This window comes from Diadema antillarum, unplaced genomic scaffold (assembly GCF_040938485.1).
Source record: "Diadema antillarum isolate AM-2024a unplaced genomic scaffold, OU_Dant_1.0 scf00000065, whole genome shotgun sequence".
Lineage (NCBI taxonomy): Eukaryota > Metazoa > Echinodermata > Echinoidea > Diadematoida > Diadematidae > Diadema > Diadema antillarum.
In genome coordinates, this window is record NW_027270954.1 from 2,107,207 (window position 1) to 2,130,011 (window position 22,805).

The 22,805-nt window shown below is 37.3% G+C and overlaps 1 protein-coding gene across 1 annotated transcript in view; it reads left to right on the plus strand.

Moving 5' to 3' along the window:
• LOC139716392 (DNA-directed RNA polymerase I subunit RPA2-like) overlaps window positions 1-22,805 on the plus strand; it is a 33,894-nt gene that overhangs the window by 6,876 nt on the left and 4,213 nt on the right. The window contains exons 5-21 of the mRNA XM_071627942.1: window positions 677-817; window positions 1,755-1,853; window positions 2,724-2,819; window positions 3,279-3,355; window positions 3,913-4,113; window positions 4,958-5,075; window positions 6,240-6,324; window positions 7,818-7,924; window positions 8,670-8,805; window positions 9,065-9,138; window positions 9,832-10,038; window positions 16,689-16,889; window positions 17,842-17,946; window positions 18,650-18,826; window positions 19,728-19,869; window positions 20,959-21,055; window positions 21,615-21,756. Coding sequence (XP_071484043.1) covers window positions 677-817; window positions 1,755-1,853; window positions 2,724-2,819; window positions 3,279-3,355; window positions 3,913-4,113; window positions 4,958-5,075; window positions 6,240-6,324; window positions 7,818-7,924; window positions 8,670-8,805; window positions 9,065-9,138; window positions 9,832-10,038; window positions 16,689-16,889; window positions 17,842-17,946; window positions 18,650-18,826; window positions 19,728-19,869; window positions 20,959-21,055; window positions 21,615-21,756 — 2,205 coding nt within the window. The remainder of the gene's footprint in view (window positions 1-676; window positions 818-1,754; window positions 1,854-2,723; window positions 2,820-3,278; window positions 3,356-3,912; window positions 4,114-4,957; window positions 5,076-6,239; window positions 6,325-7,817; window positions 7,925-8,669; window positions 8,806-9,064; window positions 9,139-9,831; window positions 10,039-16,688; window positions 16,890-17,841; window positions 17,947-18,649; window positions 18,827-19,727; window positions 19,870-20,958; window positions 21,056-21,614; window positions 21,757-22,805) is intronic.

Genomic DNA, 22,805 nt, shown 5'->3' on the forward strand with positions numbered 1-22,805 from the left:
TGGCAAACCTGGAGGCCAAGCCAGGGTTTAATGACCGCAACAGCTGTCATATTACGTAAGAGCATGATAAGGATATCTGCCTGTGGCAGACCATTCAAAGTGCACTCAATTTTCTCTATTCTTTCTAAAGTTTTAGATTTTATATTCTATTGAGAAATTCTATAGTCATCCGTTTTGAATTTCAAACGAAAAAATTTAACCCATACAGGAATAAGAAGGAGAGCATTGTAGAAGTTTGTCGACACACACACGCACCATGGAGCTACATAGCCCATGCCAAAACCAAAACAATCTCCTCCTTTCGCAGGTGCCCCCTGTGGCGGTGACTGATGCTTAGATTAGGCCAGGGTCAAGAAACAGGTGTTTTATATCTTCGGTTTTTAAGTCCTTGATTGCCAAGATATACACTGGCATTGTCTACAGGGGTGTAGCTTCTTCAAACGAGAGATTTGCCTCATGGTATGGAAGGGATTGAGGAATGCCTATAATAGTAATAATACTAGTGAGTTATAGGATGAGTGGTAGAAGTACAAGTACGAGTAGTAGAAGAAGAGGGGAAAGAGGAAACAAAGAAGAAAGAATGGTTGGTGATATCTGCATTCATAACCCTTTTTTGTGTGCTTGATAACAATTCATAATTTTTGTGCCATAATATTGTATTTCTTGTCTCCATCAGTGCAAGAACTGTAACCTGCACAACCTCTCCCCCAGTGAGCTCATCAAGCGGAGAGAGGACAGTACTGAGATGGGTGGCTACTTCATCACTAATGGCATCGAGAGAGTCATCAGGATGCTCATCATGCCAAGGAGGAACTTTGTAAGTGATTAATGGATGTCAGAGTGTCAGGGGGTCAGAGGTCACAGCTAACCTGTTATGAGGATGAACTGAATTTGCTGCATCATGCATTTCCCATAGATGCCTGCCTGAGCATACTTTGGACCAGTCTTCCGTGGGTTAATACACATCAAACTTTACTGTAGGTGTCATGGCCAACTTTGAAAAGGGGGCTCATTACACATAGAGATTACCAAAGTATTGTACGTGCTGTGTAGCAGGGGCAATAATTCTTTCCTATGATATCGAATGTGATAGATCTTTCGCTCTGTCCCTGCAGAAAGCAAGACTTTATTATGTAATATGCACAGTGTCCTATCAAAATCCCTTTCCTCTCCTAGTGAGAGCATACTATTGAAGAGATTTGTCACATTTTCTCACTTAAATGCCTTGGGGATTATCGTTATCATACACTAGTTTAAAAATTTATGTGAAAATTATATCCTCCTTTTCTCATTATTTGCTTCTACAGCATGCTGAGATTGATTTTGACAACTGAACCCAAAGAGCATTTTGGCCACTTGTATTTGGCATTGATAAAAGTTCAGTGATGGAATGTCATCCTTTATAAAAGTGCTGCAGATCACCTTTGTTTAGATGTAGATGCTTTATACTACATGGGTACTGGTTTAGTGATTACATCAAGTTAAATGTCATTGTTTGAATGTTTTATGTTTTTCTCTCTCTTTTTTTCAGTTCAGTAATTGTATTTTGTATTTCTTGTTCTACGGCTCCCAAAGTGCCGTGACTTTGATATCAGTATGCATGCCCAATTTCACCCTAAATGCATGGTGAAAACCCAACAGGTAAGAAATACATACACTGAGCAATGATAAGTGTTTTATAGGTGCGGTATGTTTTACACCCGCTTGAAAAAAATGTTGTATGGTCTCTTCATGCGTGGTATTTCCTTCCACAGCCGATGGCCATCAATCGACCGAGATGGAAGACAAGAGGAAAAGCGTTCACTGAGTTTGGTGTGTCCATGAGATGTGTGCGGAATGATCAATCAATAGCCGTAAGTCTCAGGTCTGCTGAGTGTAGCACAGTACAGTGATGGCTGTAGCAACCACAAATATGAACTTTAAAAAAAAAAAAATGTCTCATGGAAACCTTCAGACAATTCTGCACCATAAGTTTCTTATTTGACATGACATCAAAAATGAAAACTTGTATTATTTGCATCAAATTTATTTATGTGCTTCAAAACTATTAAAAGCAGAAATTACTTTGTTCTTTGCATAGACAGTCTTCAATAGCTTTGTGATCATGACCAAAAACACAATTGTTTAAAGATAGAGTTTGAGTGCAAACCAATGATTATGCATGATGCCTCTTTGACTATCACCTAGCTTTATTTGGATATGTGCTTGTGACCACAATGTAGGAAAAAAAAAACACATTAAAACTTCAGATAATGTAATGAAAAATCACTTGATGTACCTCTTTCAGAGAGCTTGGGGAATAATATTGCCCTTAGCATGATTATGTCAATAACAAGTTGAGGATATATTTACTTCTCATTGAAAAAAGAAAAAAAAATGATGTAGAATTCCCTTACATTTTCTTCATGTTGTCATTCAGTGACATCACAAACTGTTGTAGTCTTGTCATCCTGCAATGGCGCTTCCAAACTTTGAATAAAATCATAACTTTTGAATGGATTGTCAGATTTTTTTTCAGTATTCACTGATGTGTCCTACTGATATTATAACACTGACTCAATCCACATAATGTTGGGTAACATTCCCTGTAAGTCAGATTTTGATGAAACTTATACCATTCTGTTTTGTTTATTTTTTACTTTGCTGTAATATTGAAATGAATTAGAACATGACATTGAACTGCACTTTAACTCAGCTTTCCATCTCCACTCTTCTCCTGACAGAATATCACCCTTCACTACCTCACGACAGGGAACATTGTCATGAGTTTCTCCTTCAACAGGCAGATGTTCTTCATACCTCTGATGCTCATTCTAAAGGTAATACCCGTGCACTGTGTAACCAGTGTTGAGCCAAGACTACCCCCACTCCCTTTTCCGCGATGTGGCATCGAACAATCCAGCAACATACATCCATACATCCAACAATATATTAATTTTTAAAAGAATGAAAAAACAGAAATTAAAATTGTTCAAATTAAAATCATTCATCATTTGCACAAAATTAAGGAATGATATCAAATTATATAAAGTTATCAGTATTGGATCGATTATCATAAAATACCTGAGATGAATTTATGATTCATAATGATGATGCACCATTTCATCATTTTTATTATAAAAGTAGTGATATTCATTTCTTCTTCTTTTTTCTGCCATTACAGTGCTGTTTAGGGAAAAGAGTTTGTGTTGAGTAAATGTTATGAGCTTGTGCTGGTTTATACTAAGAATTCTTCACTATACAAGTTTGTGTTTGTTTGTATTGTATTCACACATCAGGCACTCATTGATACTTCTGATCAGCATGTGTATGATGAGCTCGTTAGGGGGAAAGAAGATGACACCTTTCTTATTGGGTAGGTGATGAGATTTTGTCATGTGGTTTTTATACACCTGTGTTTGTATTTGAATGTGTTTGTGTTTGTGTTTGTGTTTGTGTTTGTGTTTATGTTTGTGTTTATGTGTAATTTTGTTGCCAGTCTTTTCAAGTTTGAAGATGCAGGTTCAGAAATAATGGCATGTCTTGTATGGCAGTAGATGTTTGACAGTCCTCAGTATGGCAAACATTAATAAGGAGATTTCACGTGCAGATTTTGTTTTTTCCTCCCCTATTTTCAAACTGAAAGAATTACATGTAGATATGTTGTACTTTTTTTTGCCAAAATACTGCAGGTTACATGAAAAAATACTGTTTTTCCAACAAAAATATAATATTTCAGGCCTCAAAATATTGAAATGCTATTTTTGATAAAAGGTTGACATCCCTGTGTTTACATAACCATACACAAACATTACAGAAACTTTTACTTGTTTGTACACAATAATGTCAGTTCGACGATTAGAGATTTGTAGTAGTTGATTCATTCCCTGATTCAGTCATAAGGAATAATCTTTTCCCTCCCTGCCTGTCCAGGTGTGTGACAGGAATGCTCCGGCACATTCAGACCCTGAACCTATCCACCCAGCAGGCTGCCCTTCAGTACATCGGCCAGCTCTTCCGGGTCAAGCTCTACCTGCCTCCGTGGTACAGTGAGGAGCAGGTGGCCAAGTTCCTACTGCAGCAGTGCATCTGTGTCCACCTCACCTCCAACCAGGACAAGTTCAACGTCCTCACGTAAGCAGATCTAGAGCCAACAGGTCTTCCAAATTGAACATACGGCTCAGAGATGAAAATAACAATAACAATATTGCTTCATATCTGACTAGTGAATGGATTACCCTCAATAATTTCAGATTTTCTTTTTCTACTGAGATACGTGTGATGTACACGTATTATCTGGATTGCTCCATAGAACCGCCTTGATTTTGATATATGAATGCTGGCAGCCTTTTGTTCGACTCGAAAAGATGGCCTCCTTTGCATGTATGTTAGGGTATTTCATTCAGAGGTTTAGACAGACATCTGTTGATATTATTCAGTGAGTAGATTTGTGTAATCACTCTAAATGGAAGTTCATGTGAGACTTTGCCTCCTTTCCTGGCTTTGAGATAGACCTTTCAATGTATCAAAGAATAACTGATTATTTTGGTACTTTCAAAGTTGAAGCCGTGCTCACACTCTGCAGTCACATCTCTGCGTTATACCATCTTGAGAAATGAAGAAATTACTGCCACATGAGTCACGGAACACTCCTGACAGTATTCTTACCACAGAAAGGTGTGAAGCGGTAGTACTGCTGTAACCAGCTTTGTTTAACCTTCTTTTTCTCTGATAAGGTTGGGAATATGATGGACTTTCTATTAGCAGAAGTAGCAAAGCTACAGTAAGATTTGTGCTAGATTTGTACCCCATGCCTGATTTTATGAAAACAAATGGTTTGAAGTAGTGAGGTTGTTCGCTGCTGCAGTGCTGGTTGCATGAGATGCTGATTTACTCTAGCCTCTTGAAGAGAATAAGTCTTTCAGTGGTTTCTCATTGGTCACTTGTGATGACCGATACTTCTTCTTCTCGCCAACAGATTCATGACCAGAAAGTTGTTTGCCTTCACCCAAGGGGAGTGTGCAGCAGAGAATGCAGACAGTCCAATGAACCAGGAAGTCCTGTTGGCTGGTCATCTCTATCTCATGGTGCTAAAGGTTAGTCTTCTCTCAAATTAACCCATTCCTTATGGGAACCTGGTATATCAGGGGAGCGTTTCACAAAGAATTTAAGTCAAACTTAAAAGTTAAGATTGACTTAAAATTATGGTATGCCATTGGTTTCTCTTTAGTTTTTTCTAATGCTTTCAGAATCCACTTCGAATTGTTATCAAATTGACCAAAAAAAAAACCTTATCGCTTTACTTTTTGTAAATTAATACCTGCATTGAAAAGTCTCCAAAATTTTCATTATGAAAGTTAGAATGCATGTATTATTGAAGTCACACACAGCCTACCATAATTTCAAGTCGATCTTAACTTTTAAGTTTGACTTCAATTCTTTGTGAAACACCCCCCTGATTCCCAAAATGTACACAAGAGTGTCTGCATTTTGTGGCCTAAATTTATGTTAATTTATGTTATGCTGAGCAGAAAAATTACTTTGATCGAAAGATTAGAGTTTCTTCTATCAATATCCGGTCTTCTTGTTCTGAATCTAAACTGCGTGTATTTTTGTCTAATTTATCTTTTCAAACATAGTGTTGCGCTGTTTTGTTGTAAAACTCATATGAAGATTTGCAATCAAGGCTGAGCTGACTAGATTTACTTTCGCTGATCCCATTGGGGTGCCCTTATTGTGTCTAACAAAAGAGTTTCTGAGACAATCAACCCACTGCTATTCATATCTTAAGACCGATCAATTTTGTGAATTGTTCAATGGCACATGTAGTTGACCGTGGAAAGGGGAAGCATGTACCACTTGACTGCTTTCGCCCAGGTTGATTACCAAACTGTCCATTCTTTGTTCACAAACAAGAATAATCTCTTTTGTGGGCATCAAGGGTTCTGAGAGAATTGTGGAAGGAAGGGCGTAACCCATATTCTATGCCTTGTTTTTGTCGCGTAAAGTTTCTACAACTATGAGTGATTTGACATAATTTATTCTATATGCAAAATGCTATATAAAGACTGAAGCCCTCTAAATTCCCTTTCTGCATTTTATTGGTCTAGAAGCTGGTCTGATTTTTGTTTGTGTCTATTTTTAAGCTGCCATGTGCATTGATTAGTGATTTCAAATCATCCCTCAACTGTGTGGATTCCTCTGTAGATTCAAATCTCTGATCGGTATTCATATTTCTGGACACTGTGACTCTATTACAGGAAAAACTGGAGAGCTGGCTCCTCAACCTTCGCTTCATTCTGGAGAAAAAAGCAAAGGATGCCCACAGATTTGTTTTCAGTGAAGGTAAAGCCACATAGTATTTGAAAAATATATCAATCATTGATTTAACCCTAATCAGGGGGGGGGGGGGGGGATTCCGCCCCCCCCTTCAGATCTTGCCTATGGAACGCGCGATCGCGCCGAAAATCGGCACACGCGACACCCGCAACGTATTCTATCAAAATGTATGGTTGCTTTCTCCGAAAAATGTTTCTTATATTTTATATTAATTAATTATTGTAATTTATGCGTAAAATCAGTTTTGGGCTCTAAATCACTTATCAATGCTCCAATTAAGCTAATTTCTTTTTAAAAATGTTTCTTGTATCATTCTTCTGAGACGTGGGATAAAAAAAAATCTGTATCAAAATTAATTTATGTATTTTATTGTTTTTTGAATTTCTTATGTATTTCTCTGTTTTTTGACCTTTTGTTTTTGTTTGTTTTTTGGCCAAAATTTGTCACAGACATTTTTTGAAGCATTACTATGCCAAAATGAATTAATTTTGGTCATTCTAAGTGAAGATATGAATTTTTATGTGAATTAATTGAAAAAACACAATTTGCATTGGATTTGTACACAAAATCACGTTTTGGAGCAATTTTGGGGTTGACAAATTTTTTTCGAACGGGCGTCGCATCAAAACGGTACGCGCAGGCGCAACAATTTGGGTCTCAAAAGTTGCGCGATACTTGAAAGAAAAAAGTCATGAAACATCGCGGCGCGAGCTTATCGCGTTGCGAAGATATTGCGCGAAACGTAGAGGGGGGGCGGATTCCGCCCCCCCCATCCTGATTAGGGTTAAGAGTGCATTTTAAATTTCATATTCATTTTTTTTATAGCATTGATAGCATACTTATGTACACTGCAACACATAAACACAGGTACTGAAAGCATTCTTTTTAAAGGAGAAAAAAAGGAGGGTGTTAAAAGATATAAGATGTTGAGTACAGTGCACTCCCGTTATAACGAAATGCTGGGGACCGGCAGTTTTCTTTCGTTATAACGAAATTTCGTTATAACCGAACAAATACAATATATAACAAAAACAAGGAAACCACGCATATATCATATCCTGTTTGTTGAATACTCATCTTACACTGTGCAGATATGTGAAATGGGATGGTACACTGTTCATTTGGATATTACATCAAAGAGAGCATAAAATTGACGGAAACTGTGCGTGACACACGGAGCGAACACACCGTGATGGAAAGCATTCGCCCATGCTTGTTCCGCTACGAATTTTCGAAAGCGATCCGCATTTCATTATAACGGAGCACATTTCTTTTGTTTTTCTTTGTCCATGGGGCTCGGAAAAGACTTCGTTGTAACGAAAATTTCGCTATAACCGTGTTCGTTATAAGCGAATTTTGTACCATAGACATTAATGCCGATAATTTTGGGACCAGAAGTTTTACTTCGTTATAACGAAATTTCGTTATAACCGTGTTCGTTGTAAAGGGAGTGCACTGTACTTCAAGATTACCAATGTATTTTGTCATTCTATACAAAGCCTCTGTGAGCATGGCTGTCAGAAATGCTGGGGATTTGACCAGAAAGATGGAATACCTCATTGCCACGGGAAACGTTGCTTCAAAGACGGGACTCGGTCTGATGCAGGTTTGTGCCGTGTGCCTCCTCTTACACTTCCCTTCCCACCCCTCAACAGTTCATCTATGTAGGTATTTGATACTAAAGTTGACACATTGATCATTAGATCTTTCGTTTAACTTTCACTCCATGCATTGATTCCTGATCTGTCAGTAACTGTTTATGGATTGGAGTGAAATAATCTTGTCAATCTTGCATTGCAGTGATGCATTGTATCACTTTAGTAGCTTTGTGAAACTCATATAGCAGCCACCAAGAAGTTTCTTTGTTTGTTTATTTGTTTTGATATATATATATATATATTTTTTTTTTGTGTGTGGGGGGGGGGGGGGGGGGGGAGTGGTGGGAGTGTTTTAGAATCCCACTCAACTTGGCCAGACATAGGGAAGTGTGTGATCAGTAACCTCTAAATTGCCCAATATATAATCCCTGAATTGAATAAGCAACACAGTTTAGAATAATTAGGACAATGTTTCTCTATCGAATTGCCAAATATTTTGATTTTTTTTCTTTTGATATTTCTTTTTTTACAAAATCTGTGTAGCATATGAACAATGTTCACTGAATTTTTTTTTTTTTCTGATATCTTGTAGCTTCTCTGAATTCATCCAGTACCCCATCTATTGATTCTCCAATGAAAGATACGGAGTAAATTGCAGAGTTGCTAATTTAGTAAGGACAAAATGAGAATCTGATTGGTTGTGAGGAGCATGACATCATGACTTCATCTTCTTATATTCTTTGATATTTGCAGGCCTCAGGGATGACGGTGGTGGCAGACAAGCTGAACTTCATGCGGTTCCTCTCCCACTTCCGATGCATCCACAGGGGTGCCTTCTTTGCAGAGATGCGCACAACGTCTGTGAGGAAGCTGCTGCCAGAGGCTTGGGGTGAGTCTCATGGTATGATGTTCACTTTCCCCGAGGGGTACTTGCCATCAATGAAAAAAAAAAACAAAAAAACACTTACCATCTTTTCAACTCCTGTGGAATTGTTTCACCCTCTACAGGGCCATACGTATGCATGAATTTTGTCAAAGTATGCCATCGCACCGCTTTGAGGTAATCCCTGGATCATTTCATATGTCGTGTTTGATGACTTTTATGAAGTGTTTGCTGATTTGAAGCTTGCAATTTTTCACCCTTGCAGGTTTCTTGTGTCCAGTTCACACTCCTGATGGAGCTCCATGTGGATTGATGAACCATCTCACTGCATCATGCCAAGTATGTGCCTTCCTGCAAAATCGAGAGTATATTTTCATTAAATATTCTTGAAGATAAAGTTAAAACATCACTGGAAATACACTAAGTAGATACGCTGTGTGTCTTTTACTGTTATTTTTCATGGATGTAAATTACACAAGCTGATGACAATTTGAGCTACTGTATTAAGTACCCCATGAGGCTCTATGCGGTCCATAGTTTGTGATTTTTATGTTTTGCCTAGTAGCGCTGAAACCTCTGCCAGTGTTATGCTTTCTTTTCCCTAACCTTATTTGGAACTTTTTGCCTTACGGCCGACTTGTACAGTTTGCATTGATTACCATGCGAAGTCTTTTATGACTATGAAGACAGATAACAATATTATTTCGAACAGAAACTTCTCATGCAAGTTTGCCCTGTTTCTTACCACTCACATTGATGGAAGACAGTTTGTTGTGCACTATTTGTGGCAGTCTTGATGTGAACTCATTTCTCTTTTCTTTTTCTTTTTTTAAATATCAATTAACGTTATTTATGAGGGTACACACTTAAAGACAGAAGGAAGAACAGTCTAAGGGATCAAGGTTTTATCACCACTCCTAGCAGTTATAGTGAAGTACAGCATACTGAAGGGTCTAGTCTTGATATGTTACACTCCAGCAACTCTCGAATCAATTTGTCCATAAATACAACCTTTATGCTCTCTTTGCCAAGGTTGTGAACACCCAGCCAATGGTGGTACCAGTAGCCCGTGCCCTCTATGACCTCGGCATGACCCCTCTGGATGGCCCCCTTCCCTGCAGGCCGTCAGAGTGCTATGTGGTGGTGCTAGATGGGCGTGTCCTTGGTTACCTGCCCCACGACATCGCTGCTCAGGTGACATCCAGGATGAAGACCCTCAAGGTCAAGGAGGAGAATGGGGTAAGGGCTGGAGTGTGGAATTTGGAAGAGGATGAACGGATCTGGCTTAAATTTTCAGAAAAAGTTGATAATAATGCAAGGAACAAGTGCTTAAAGGACAAGTCCACCTTCATATACATAAGGATTGAGAGAATGCAGCAATATTAGTAGAACACATCAGTGAAAGTTTGAGGAAATTTGGACTATCCGTTCAAAAGTTACGAATATTTTAAGTATCTGCGCAGTCACTGCTGGAAGAGAAGACTACTACAGTGTATGATGTCACATGCGTACAACTATATAAGGAAAATAAAAAGAGAATTTCACAAAATTTTACTTTCTGAATAAAGTGCACATTTCTTTGACTTGCTACTGACGTATGTTTAGGGTAATATTATTCCCCCTGCCTTTTGAAAGAGAGAAGTCGAGTGTTCTTTTGTTATGCGAGAAAAATGGAAATATGTTGAATTTTCTTTATTCTTTCTTTGTGTCGTTGTACTCATGTGACATCACAAGCTGTAGTAGTCTTTTCATCCAGCCGTGACTGACCAGAAACTTCAAAAATTCATAACTTTTGAACGGATCGTCCGATTTTGCTCAAACTCTCACTGATGTGTTCTACTAATGTTGCTGCATTCACTCAACCCTCATGTCTATGAAGGTGAACTTGTCCTTTAAATTTTGGTGGTGATCCATGTCACTGTCTGGGTCAAGGATTTTTTTTTCCTTGAGTATGGAAATATCAATATGGGTGGAAATGGGCTACTTGGTGGAGGTCTGCACTCTGAGTACTTTTCTTGAGGGCGACAGTGCGTTGTCCTTGCTGGAGTACATTCAAGAAATAAACTTTGATTTTTTATCCCTAAAGAATAGAAATGTTCTCATAACATCATAGGGAGGACTTCACTTCAACTCCAGGGATCATATCTATCTGCAAATTGCTAAAAAGAATGCACGTATCGAGTTACGGCGACAGTTCTCCTGCCAACGTCCTGCCTTTTCTTCGACCGCCACGATTACTACAGTCCCACATGCCTGTCTACATGTTTGCTTCGTAAGTCCTATGAAACACGTGCAATCTCGTAGAGTCGCAGTCGTGAAGACCAGTCGTTGCACTATACATTATGTGACTACATTTGGACATGCTTGGAAACGTACTGCGTGTCTATATTGTCCACATTGCTGATGCTATGGTTACTCATTGTCGTTTTGATTGATTGTGTGTGTGTGCAGAGATCCATGCATAAAAACTGCAACTCGACCCAAACTCAGCATTGCTCAGTCATGCTGTGGAACAGTGTGGTGAACTGAAAGACTGTCCTCAACAGTGCTACTGTTAGTACGTGTAATAGTATACCGCCAACTGCTAGCTGCTATACGTGCTGCACCTAGAACTATCACTACACGTTGTACCTGCTTATGTACCTGCTCTAGTACTAAACGCAACAGTAGGTCTGTTTACGCTGCGGTATCTGTGCATGTGGACTCCTGGTCAGTCTGTTGGCTAGTGTTGCTGACTATTCTGCTCAACACGAGAGTGACTAGATCTAGTGACTACAGTGGGTACCTACGTGCGTATGAGTGGTAGTGTCTGACATTGTTGAACTGCCACATTATCAACATGCCCAAGCCCTTAACCCGTCAGGATACCTCTGCATCTACTTCTTCAGACATTGCATGTTCTCTCCCGGTCCCATCTGCGGCATCGGTCTCGGATGCTGTTCTCGAACTGTTCCAAAATGAGGCATTCCTGAAGAAGATTCATGATCTTGTGCGAACTATTGCTCGTGAAGTGGCTGACACTTCTTTTGCAAAACTTAGTAAATTGATTGAGCAAAATGAGGGAAGGCTGCACGAGGTAGAGGTGAAGGTTGAAGAGAGGAAACATCGTCTGGAGGAGTTGGAAAAGGAGATAGAAAGGAAAGAGAACAGAATCTTCAAATTGGAAGCAGCTGCAAACGATCTCCAGCAGTATTCGCGCAGATCCTCTTTGAGGATCTTTGGTGTGCCGGAAAAAGAAAAGGAAGATACGGATCAAATTGTGTGTGATATTGTGTCCAGCAAACTTGGCGTCCCCATAACGCGAAATGACATCGATCGCTCACACCGAACCGGAAAGCGCTCAAGGGATGGTAAACACCACCGTTCCATCATCGCAAAGTTCTGTTCGTACAGGAAGCGATCTGAAATCATCAAAGCACGTAAAAAGCTCAAAAACTCTGGGATCACAATTCAAGAGGATCTGACACCCCAAAATGCAGAACTCTACACAAAAACGTACAAAAACCCAAAAGTCAAAGCAGCATGGACACATGATGGCAAAATCATTGCCTCAATCCAAGCCTCAGGTGGAAAGATGATCACAAAAATGATCACTTCAGACAAAGACCTAAGAAGCCTGTGAGTTGTCGCATACAGATATTGAGATCAATGTGTAATGAATGTTCTGTCATTCTGAAAACAAAAAATATTCCCTGCAGTATGAATTTGTTGACTTAAGCTTCTGCCTGTTTTTTTTTTTGTTTTTTTTGTTTGTTTTTTTTTGGACTTAAATAAAGTTTTGTTTTTTATGATTGTACATAAACTGTGTATGATTTTATTTGCATTGTGTATGCTTTTTAAGTTGTATTTTTGATACTGTATTTATTCATTTATTTTTTAACAATACATTTTAACCTTTGTAGTATGTTTAATTCATGTCTATGTGTTACATGTTCACAGCCTGTTTATTCTGAAGAAGTATCACTGCTTTGTAATTTATGTACCCATCTGGTGCATGTAGAATGTATTCCTAATTTTTCACTCGATGATTTTGAAAAACTTGGTGAAAGTGGAAGATTATCCTGGTATTGTCATGTATGCATTGGTAAAGAATTACCTTTTAATATGCACTCCTCTGATACTGATTTTTATAATGCAATAAATACTTTTTTCAATTCTGAAACAATGCACTCTCATCAATCAGACTTTTGTTGTGTTGACAATGATATTAACGATTTTTTGAAGGAAGATATGGATAGTGAGACTTCAAAATATTTTACCCCAGCTGATTTTAGTGCATTTTATAATTGTAAATATAAAAAATCATTTTCTGTTTTTCATATGAACTGCAGGAGTTTACCAAAACATTATGAAGATATTACACTTTTATTGGATTCTCTTGAGTGTTCTTTTAATGTTATTGCATTGACAAAAACTTGGTTAGATTCTAGCAATGCAAAATGTTATTCTTTTTGTGGATATAATATTGTCAGTAAAGAAAGGATAGATAAGAGGGGAGGAGGATTAGCTCTTGCCATTAAACAAGATCTGAAATATGTTATGAGACCAGATATTAGTATATTCAATGATGTATGTGAAACGCTGTTCATTGAAATACATAAATCTCATAAAAATGTTATTATTGGTGTGTGTTACAGACCACCCTGTAAATCTGTAAAAGGTTATCTCAATCATTTGAAAGAGATATTATCTGTTGTTAATTCAGAGCATAAGGAATGTATATTGCTTGGAGATTTTAATATAGATTTGATGAAACTTGATGTTAGCTCTTATTCTCATGAATTTTTAGAAACATTTCATGCCCATTCATTCTTGCCTATGATAAGCAAACCTACAAGAATAACGGATAAGTCAATGACTTTGATTGATAATATTTATTCAAATTATGATGATAATGTGAGTGCTTTTTCTGGGATAATGGTGACAGATATATCTGATCATTTACCTATTTTTTATGTACTTAATAATGGTGTTTCTGATGATGGTGGTATTGATAAACAGCAGATGCAGTATGAAGTAAACGATGTTAATATGTGTAATTTTATGCGGCAATTAGAGGAATATAATATTATGTTTAAAGAAAATAACAGTAAGGATCCACAATATTTATATACAGATTTTATAGAGTATTATTGTAATGCATTTGATATGTGTTTTCCACTGAAGTGTGTAAAGAAAAAACAAATTGATAAACCTTGGTATTCGTATGAATTGAAGAAACTCTGTTCAAAAAAGGGCAGGTTGTATAAGAAATTTATTAAAAACCCTTCCCAGTATCGAAAAGAATGCTACCTTAAATCTCGTAATGTATATACCAATGCTGTTAAAGCTGCCAAACGAAAGTATTATTTTTGTAAATTTCAGAATTTAAAAGGTGATATATCTAAAACCTGGAAGTTAATTAATGATGTATTACAAGTACGTAAAACAAGGGTTCAACAAAAGGTTTTTCAGCATGATGGTAAAGTATTAGAAAATCCTGAAGATATTGCACGACATTTTAATCATTATTTCATTAATGCTGGAAATAAGATTGCTAAAGGCTGTAGGCAAAGTTTTTTCACTCACAGAGATTTTTTATGTGGAAATTTTAATCAAACTGCTTTTTTTAAACCTGTAAATAAAAAAGAGATTATTGATTATGTTTTAGCTTTGAAAGATGGAAAGGCTCCAGGGTATGATCAAGTTAAGTCTCTGGTAGTTAAGAGAGTAATTCATATAATATGTATACCTTTGTGTTCAATTTTTAACCTCTGTCTTGAAACAGGCCAAATACCAAAGGAATTAAAGTTAGCAAAGGTTATTCCGATTCATAAGAAAGGACCAGTTGATGTGTTTTCAAATTACAGGCCCATTTCATTATTACCCTTGTTTTCTAAAATATTTGAAAAGTGTTTGTATGTTAGATTACAAGGTCACTTAGATAAACATGGAATTTTGTATAAAAAGCAGTTTGGATTTCGAGCTAAACATTCTTCATCTCATGTTTTGTTGGATTTTATTTTGAATTCATCAAAAGCAATAGAGAATAAAGAAATAATAGTCGGGATTTTTCTGGATTTTAAAAAAGCATTTGACTCTATTAATCATGAAATATTATTGGATAAATTATGTTTTTATGGGATCCGTGGAGTAACACTTGAATTGTTCCGTAATTATTTGTTTGATAGAAAACAGTTTACTGTATTTTCTGATTATAATTCTTTACATGAAAAAGTTGTGTGTGGAGTACCTCAAGGGTCAATATTAGGTCCCCTTTTGTTTTTGCTATTTATAAATGATTTATCAAATATTTCTAATGTCATGAACGTACTGTTGTTTGCTGATGATACTAATTTATTTTTTAAACATGAAAATGTAGAATGTTTGGCTAAAATGATTAACATGGAACTGTGTAAAGTTAGTAATTGGATAAGTGCAAATAAGTTACAATTGAATTATGAAAAGACGCATATGATGATTTTTAACTCTCGTAAGAAAGATACAAGTACATTGAAGGTATTTATTGATGGCCATGTAATAACAAATGTAAAGACAACTAAATTTTTAGGTATTAGTATTGACTCTGATCTAAAATGGAAGACACATGTGAATGAAATATTGTTGAAAATATCTAAGATTATTGGAGTTATGAGTAAATTAAAAACGTGTTTGCCAAAATGTATTCTTTTAACCATTTATAATTCATTAATCCTTCCTCATTTGTTATATAATATCATTGTTTGGGGTGCTTGTAGTAAGTATTTATTGCATCGTATTTTCCTACTGCAGAAAAGAGCGGTACGTATCATTTCAAAGTCTTCATATGATAGCCATACAAAGCCATTGTTTCATGAATTGAATATACTGCCAGTATTTTTACTTTATGATTACCAAGTGATTTGTTTTATGCATTCATATACTAATGATAGGTTACCAGAATTATTTGATAATTTGTTTGTGCAAAATAGGTCAATTCACAATTATAATACCAGAAGTGCAAATGATTTTCGTGTGCAATACGGAAGGTTCTCGTTTACAAACTCTAATATCATATGCAGAGCACCAGAATTATGGAATATGTTACCTGAAAATATAAAACAATGCAGTGCTGTGAAAAATTTTAAAGTAAAGTTGAAAAAATATTTATTACAAAAGTTTATATCAGATAATTAGTTGTTGTTGTTGTTGTTGTTGTTGTTTTTAATAATCAGGCTGAGTTATTGTGATATGTGTGCGTGTATGTGTGCGTATGTACAAATGTCTCAATGTTCTTGATATGCATGTCAATGACAACTTATACTTTATATGATTGTTGTTGGATCTTCAAGTTATAAGTTATTTTATTACTTTCTGGAGATCCATCCATTTGCCATTCATATTGTCTCTATTTTTTTTTTATTTTTTTTTTATTTATTTTTTTTTTTTTATTGTCTATGTAAATTGTACTTTTACTTGTGTGTTAATGATATGTATCATGTCTTTGTACTTGTTCATGTGTTCATGTTGACATGGAAATGGAAAATAAATTCAATTCAAAATTCAATTCTAGTTATCTTTTGTTTTCTTGTGTTTTGATTGTCCAGCAATCATGGATTTCCCTGGGGCACTCTACTTTGAGTTGTCCTTGTCTAGTCTCTTCTTACCATAGGCTTTCTATCTCTTTTCTCGTTTCCTCTACACATGTACCTTTTTTTCTTCCCATAAAAGATTTGCCATGTCCTATGTTGTATTCTGCTCACATCTGTTGTATCTGCCATCCATATTCTCTTTTCATTCTATTCACAGAAGAAACCTGCCCTAGAGATGATTTTTCTATTCATCACCATCAGAAAGAAAATGTATGAATACAATCAAATGGGAAGGAAGCAAAGTTGATCAAAAACTTTCTTTGCATCTTGAACTAACAGGTGTCATCAACCACTGAGATAGTCTTGGTCCAGTCCAATGGCAAATTGGGGGGACAGTACCCGGGTCTCTACATCTTCACCACACCAGCACGACTCATGAGACCGGTTCGAAACCTGGCCCTCAAAACGACAGAGATGATCGGCACCTTTGAGCAGGTCTACATGGACATAGCAGTCACTCCCTCCGAGGCACATGAGAAGGTCTGTGTTTGTTCCCCATTTCTCTTTTCCTACCTGTTCTGTTTTTTCTTCATTCCTATCTATTTGAAGCCCTGTTTTAACAGACCTAGTCCAGAGACCATCTAGAGAACAAACACAGGGTAACATTGTCATTTGGGCTATAAAACCACAGGTGAGAGCAAGAAGGATTGTCGTGGCAGACACACTCTGAAAAACCTTCTCCAGGGCCCTGTTTCATAAGATTTGTTATCAGTGACAACTGCCACATTTCTGTGACAAATTTGCTCTCAGCAATCAGGTACAAGGATTTCAGTAGCTTGTAACAACTATAACAACTAGTCACTGATAACAAGTTTTGTGAAACAGGGCCCTGGTCGGCTTTGCTCGCAACTTTAAATCACCGAAACGACATCCTTTTAAAACTCTGCATGGAGTGTCTTAATAGGCAGGATTAGAAAAAGTAAAGATTGTCCAGGTGTTGTCTGAATGTTGTCATGGTTGTTCTGGTTAGAAAAGGTGTGTTAAAAACAGGATATGAGTTTTTATGATGACTTCAAAAACAGTACTTTATGATTGCCTCTATACCCGATGACTATACCCAAAGTGCTAGGGCTGTGATTGTTCCTATCTGATATTGTTGTGGTTGTTATCAAAGCAATTTCAAGTTTATAGATTAAGTTGTATTGTCATTTATGATTTATTTGCTCCACTTTCAAATTCTGTGATTGTATTGTCAAACTATATCACTACATGAAGTATGTCTAAATGCTTTTGTTATTTTTGTTGTATGTCAGTAGTTAATTTGATAGAATTTGATAATCAATAGAATATGTAATTTGAAGTTCATTTCTCCTTAGGAAGAAGCAAGTGAACCAAGAAAATGCCTTCTGATTTTATAAGACTTGTGCACTAACATCATCACTTTGTTTGTATGAAATGTTTGCTCGTGATATTACTCATTTTGTTGTTACAGACTACCCATCTAGAGCTGGGCGAGGGCAGCATTCTCAGTATTGCGGCAAGCCTGACTCCATTCTCCGACTTCAACCAGAGTCCAAGAAACATGTATCAGTGTCAGGTAGGGATCAGAGCAGGCTAAATACAATAACTAACCAACAAATAAACGACCTGGCAAATGGCAAAGTTCTTGTGCTCACTGGGACTGAAACTTTCTTAAAACATCCAAAGAATTAAATGCGAGCAGTTCTTGCAAATTCTCAGAGCACAACTTGAAAACAGTTAAAAGATAATGTCTGCCAGAGTCAGACAGTTTTGTGCAGAGTCTACATGTATTTTAGATAATGAACATAGTGGAGGGGGGGGGGGGGGATGGGTTAAATGGTTAATTGAATCCATTTTCTTTACCACAGTATACATAGTGTAGGCATGATTAGTACTGGGGGGGGGGGGGGGGGGTTGGTACCAGCAAAGCAGTGAGACAGTTGCTATCAAGAACTCAAATGTATAATATTAGGTAGTTCTGAGAAGGCTGAAAAAATGGACTGAAGTTAGGGAGTTACTGTTACTTGCTTCGCTTCAGTTTCATGAAAACTTACTCTGACACCTTGTGAGTACATTTTGATCTAACAGTTGCTTTTTTCTCAGCATCATGTATAATTTCAAGACTACTACATGTGATTTGTTTTGTGATGTTCACTTCACCGAAACTGAAGTCATTCATGATATGTTTATGATAACAAATAGTTTATGAAAAATGACCCTTAGTCACACAATCATTTGGCATGTATCCATTCTTCTCTGACTTTTGCATTTCCCATCAGATGGGGAAGCAAACCATGGGATTTCCTTCTCACACTCTCCCCTTCCGAGCCGACCACAAGATGTACAAGCTGCAGACACCCCAGGCACCAGTTGTCAGACCGCACACGTACGACAAGTACGAGTTTGATAACTTCCCTCTCGGCACCAATGCTGTTGTAGCTGTCATTTCTTACACTGTAAGTTCAATGCCGCAAGCATGTCTTAGTCCCCTTGTAACATAGCTTTCTTTACATATCCTGGCTGTGTTTTCACTTGTTGCATCGCTGTGTTTTCACTTGTTGCATCGCTGTGTTAGATGTCTCTTTGACTTGATACACGTTCGTTTGTAGATTTAATGTCCACCGTTTCCAATCCAGCTGTAGCATGGCGAGTACTCTTACTCCAGTGCCAATTCTAGTTCTGTGTCATTGATGATATAGTTGATTCAAGATCAGTTTCTACGCAATGTTCTATGCAGGCATTACCACCCAACTGCTTTTACATGGCAGTCTTAGCTGTGTGATTCTGTTTCGGTATCACCTGTTTGGACATTTAACATTTAGACAGGCTCGACAGAAGCACTTGCCCGTGGCAGATCAAATTGTATGTCGGGCGAGTGAAAATATAGAAATGTTAAACATTACTTGCCCGATCAGTCAAGTAAGATTTTCACTTCAATAGACAAATCAGAAGTTCTTCAAATCAGTTGATACATAAGTTTGGGCAAGCACTCTCCTCTGTTGGGCAAGTTAAAATTTGAACAATTATGATTTTACTTGCCATTGGGCAAGTGAAGGAAAAGTTAATATTTGACCCTGATTTTTAAAGATCATAGAATAAAATCTTCACTAGTAAACTTCATGCACTTAATAGAGAACGATACTCTGTTGTGTTTGAAGAACAGAGAAAGTAAATGTGTAGATAAAAGACAGGGTGGTGGAAAGGTTGTACCAGTACAAGTGATACATGTAGCTGTGTTTGGAGATGTACCTAACAGACAAACATATTTGTGGAATGACAGAACAAAGGGAATGAGCGGACATTTTATGAAGTGATAGAGTGATGGAGTCTCCTCCATGATGCTTTCTTTTTTACCAGGGATATGACATGGAAGATGCCATGATCATCAACAAGGCGGGGCTGGAGAGGGGATTTGCACACGCCTCCATCTACAAAACAGAGGAGATTGACCTGAAGCAGAAGACTGGTGATAAACGCAGTGCTGTGCCAGCAGTCTTTGGTGAGGCTAGTCTCAGGGCAGGTCACTTGTGTTACTAGTACTACTCTTGCAAAAGGACATTTCAAATTCACCACAATCTGTATAATTCCTGATTAGTAGTTGTATTTGCTCCTCTTCTTCTTTTCTTTTCTTCTTCTTTTTCCTCCTCCTCCTCCTCCTCATCTTCTTCTTCTTCTTTCAATACAAGCACAGCCCATTGTCTGGTTTATCAGCCTATTGTCATGTAATAGGACATTGTGAAAATATTATATTTTGTGGAAGGAAATCTGTGGGGGAAAAAAAAAAATATATATATATACATGTTTGTATATATGAGAAAGACTCAGTATACCTCATAGTTCCAGCTTTTTATGACATCAGTGTGATACACTAAACATTTCAGAATGTCCCTCAATTCAAAGTCACATACTAGGTTTTACTCCTAACCTTAATCCATTGAGGACAGACTTAGTTTGCTCCAACACGCATTTTCCATAGACACCTGGCCGAGCATACTCGGGACTCGTCCTCAATAGGTTAATGGTGTATACAGAAGAACTTATCAAACAACACAGCAGCCTTTCAAATTAGGTTGCAGTATAGATAAGATGATAAAGAGTTCCCCTTGCTTGAAACTGAAGCTAAGTGTTTGATGAGCAAGGGTTAGTTATCAGCACCAGGATGCACTGCTGACATATTTTCAGCATGGCAGAACTTCTGAAATAAAATCAACAAAAGCAGTGTTGGATATACTAGCATAATTATTGAGTTTGCTGTGTGATTTTTTTGCTTGCACTGGAGCTGTGTGCATGAGCTTGCTCTCCCTTATCCCCACCTCCACTAAACATGGAAAAGGAAAATGGATTGTGAGATGTACAATTAAATGAATAAAACTGATGGGAAAATCCAGTTGAGCATACTTGACCCGTTGAGGACGAGTCCCGAATATACATGGGCAAGGGTCTATGGGAAATGTGTGTTGTAGCAAAATCAGCTAGTCCACAACCTCAAATGGGTTAATAGCTATCTAGACAATGTACTTGTACAACAATTTCCCTCGTAAAGAAAGTTATGCAGATTAGATTGTCTCTTTGGCTCTGGAACATTTAGGGTGCAATGTGGATGACCCGAGGGTGAAAGGTCAGCTGGACCAAGATGGCTTTCCTCCAGTAGGGACAGTTTTACAACAGGGAGACCCTTTTTATGCGTAAGTGTCTCTACACTCCTCATTTATATGTCAATCTTTTATTACTTTATTTCCATTCTTTTTATTTTTGGTTAGTGTTTGTTTGTTTGTTTGTTTTCTGGATATAATGTGAATAAAGGGCTATGTGCTGTTACGACAAGGTAATATGATCATATGTGATCATATATTCATGCCATGCACTTTATGTAGTCTTTTCACAACCATGGATGTTTTCATTGCTTTTTGAACTTCAGTAGAGCACTTCTTTTTTAAACATATGGAAATGTGGCACATGTCAAAAGTGGAAAGTATTTAAATGTATACATTGTACCTCCTGTGAACAAGTCTGATGAAACAAAGTTACTGTGAATATTGTGTTGCTATAAGCACTGCATCTTGATATTGACTGAAGCCAGTGGGGTTCAGAGACAAAATGTGCAAGAATATTTGTGCAATGTACATGGCATCAAGATAAGGACTACATCACAGTTGCTTGGAAATAATTACAAGGACTGGAGCCTGATTTTCTGCATTGCATTGTGTTTTGAACAAAAGGTGATGTTTTGTTGCACATCTGTAGTTACATCAAGACAGACTCGAACCAGACCTTTGTTGAGAGGTACCGTGGGTCAGAAGTGGCCGTGGTTGACCACATCAAACTGACCGGAAATGACCTTGGTAACCAAGTGTGCCAGAAAGCCTTCATACAGCTCAGGATACAGGTGAGATGGCCAACCTTCTTTTCCTCGGTCTGCGCCCTTTCTTTTTCTTAGATGATTTTATAACTAGTGACAGGGTTTGATAAACTAATGCATTGTCCGGGAATGTTACAAAAAACATGATATGTCAGTTTCTTTTGTGGTGCTTTTTTTCTTTGCAAATGATCATGAGTCATATATGTTACCCTAAATGAATGAGATCCTGTTCATTCAGTGTATGATTGAACTCACTGTAAAACAGGCAGTGTATAGATAGAAACAAGTTAATTCTTATTTTCATTATTTGCATGAACAGAAGTATTATATAACAAAGTCTCTGATGCGTGCATTTATACATTCACCTTTACAACATTGAGTATCATATGTGATCCTGCACCTCAAAACAAACAAAAAGTCGCCAGACATGAATTTTTAGTTAAGACCATATTCTGAAAGAGTAGACTTTAAGCTTTAAAATGATGTATAACTCAAATCAAATGGACTCTCCTAACCTATCTAAATATTGGAAAGAAAGCACAAACTCCGGAAAAGTGTGAACTGAGAAAAGAGGCTCTGAAGTCGTGTCTATTCAAGCGCTTAATCTTTACCAAACCGTGCTGGCTGTGCGATGAATGGGACAAAAAAACAGGAAGTAAACCACCAAAGTAACAACAATGAAGGGATTATCAGATTAAACTGAAATTAAGCATGCCTCATTAACACATTCTGTCCATGATTAATGCCAACTTTCTAGGCAGTAGCACTATCCTTTCAAAAGTTATTAGAGTTGAAAGTGAAGAATGTGGACAAGGTTTTTCAGAAATGAAGAAGGGATTCTAACGACACATCTAATCACACTATTCTACCAAAAATGTTCGAGATGAACTGCTAAAAAAACACACGTTCTTGCCCGTTTTCTGATACCAAATTTTAGCATAATGTAAAAGAAGACCCGCTCTTTCAGAAAATATGAAAAAGTCAAGTTTGGCTAGGTTGACTCATTTCACTTATTTTCAGTCCTCACGCAAAATCAGTGTGCGCCACTTTATGTTCGTTTTGAGGTGCACGGTCAC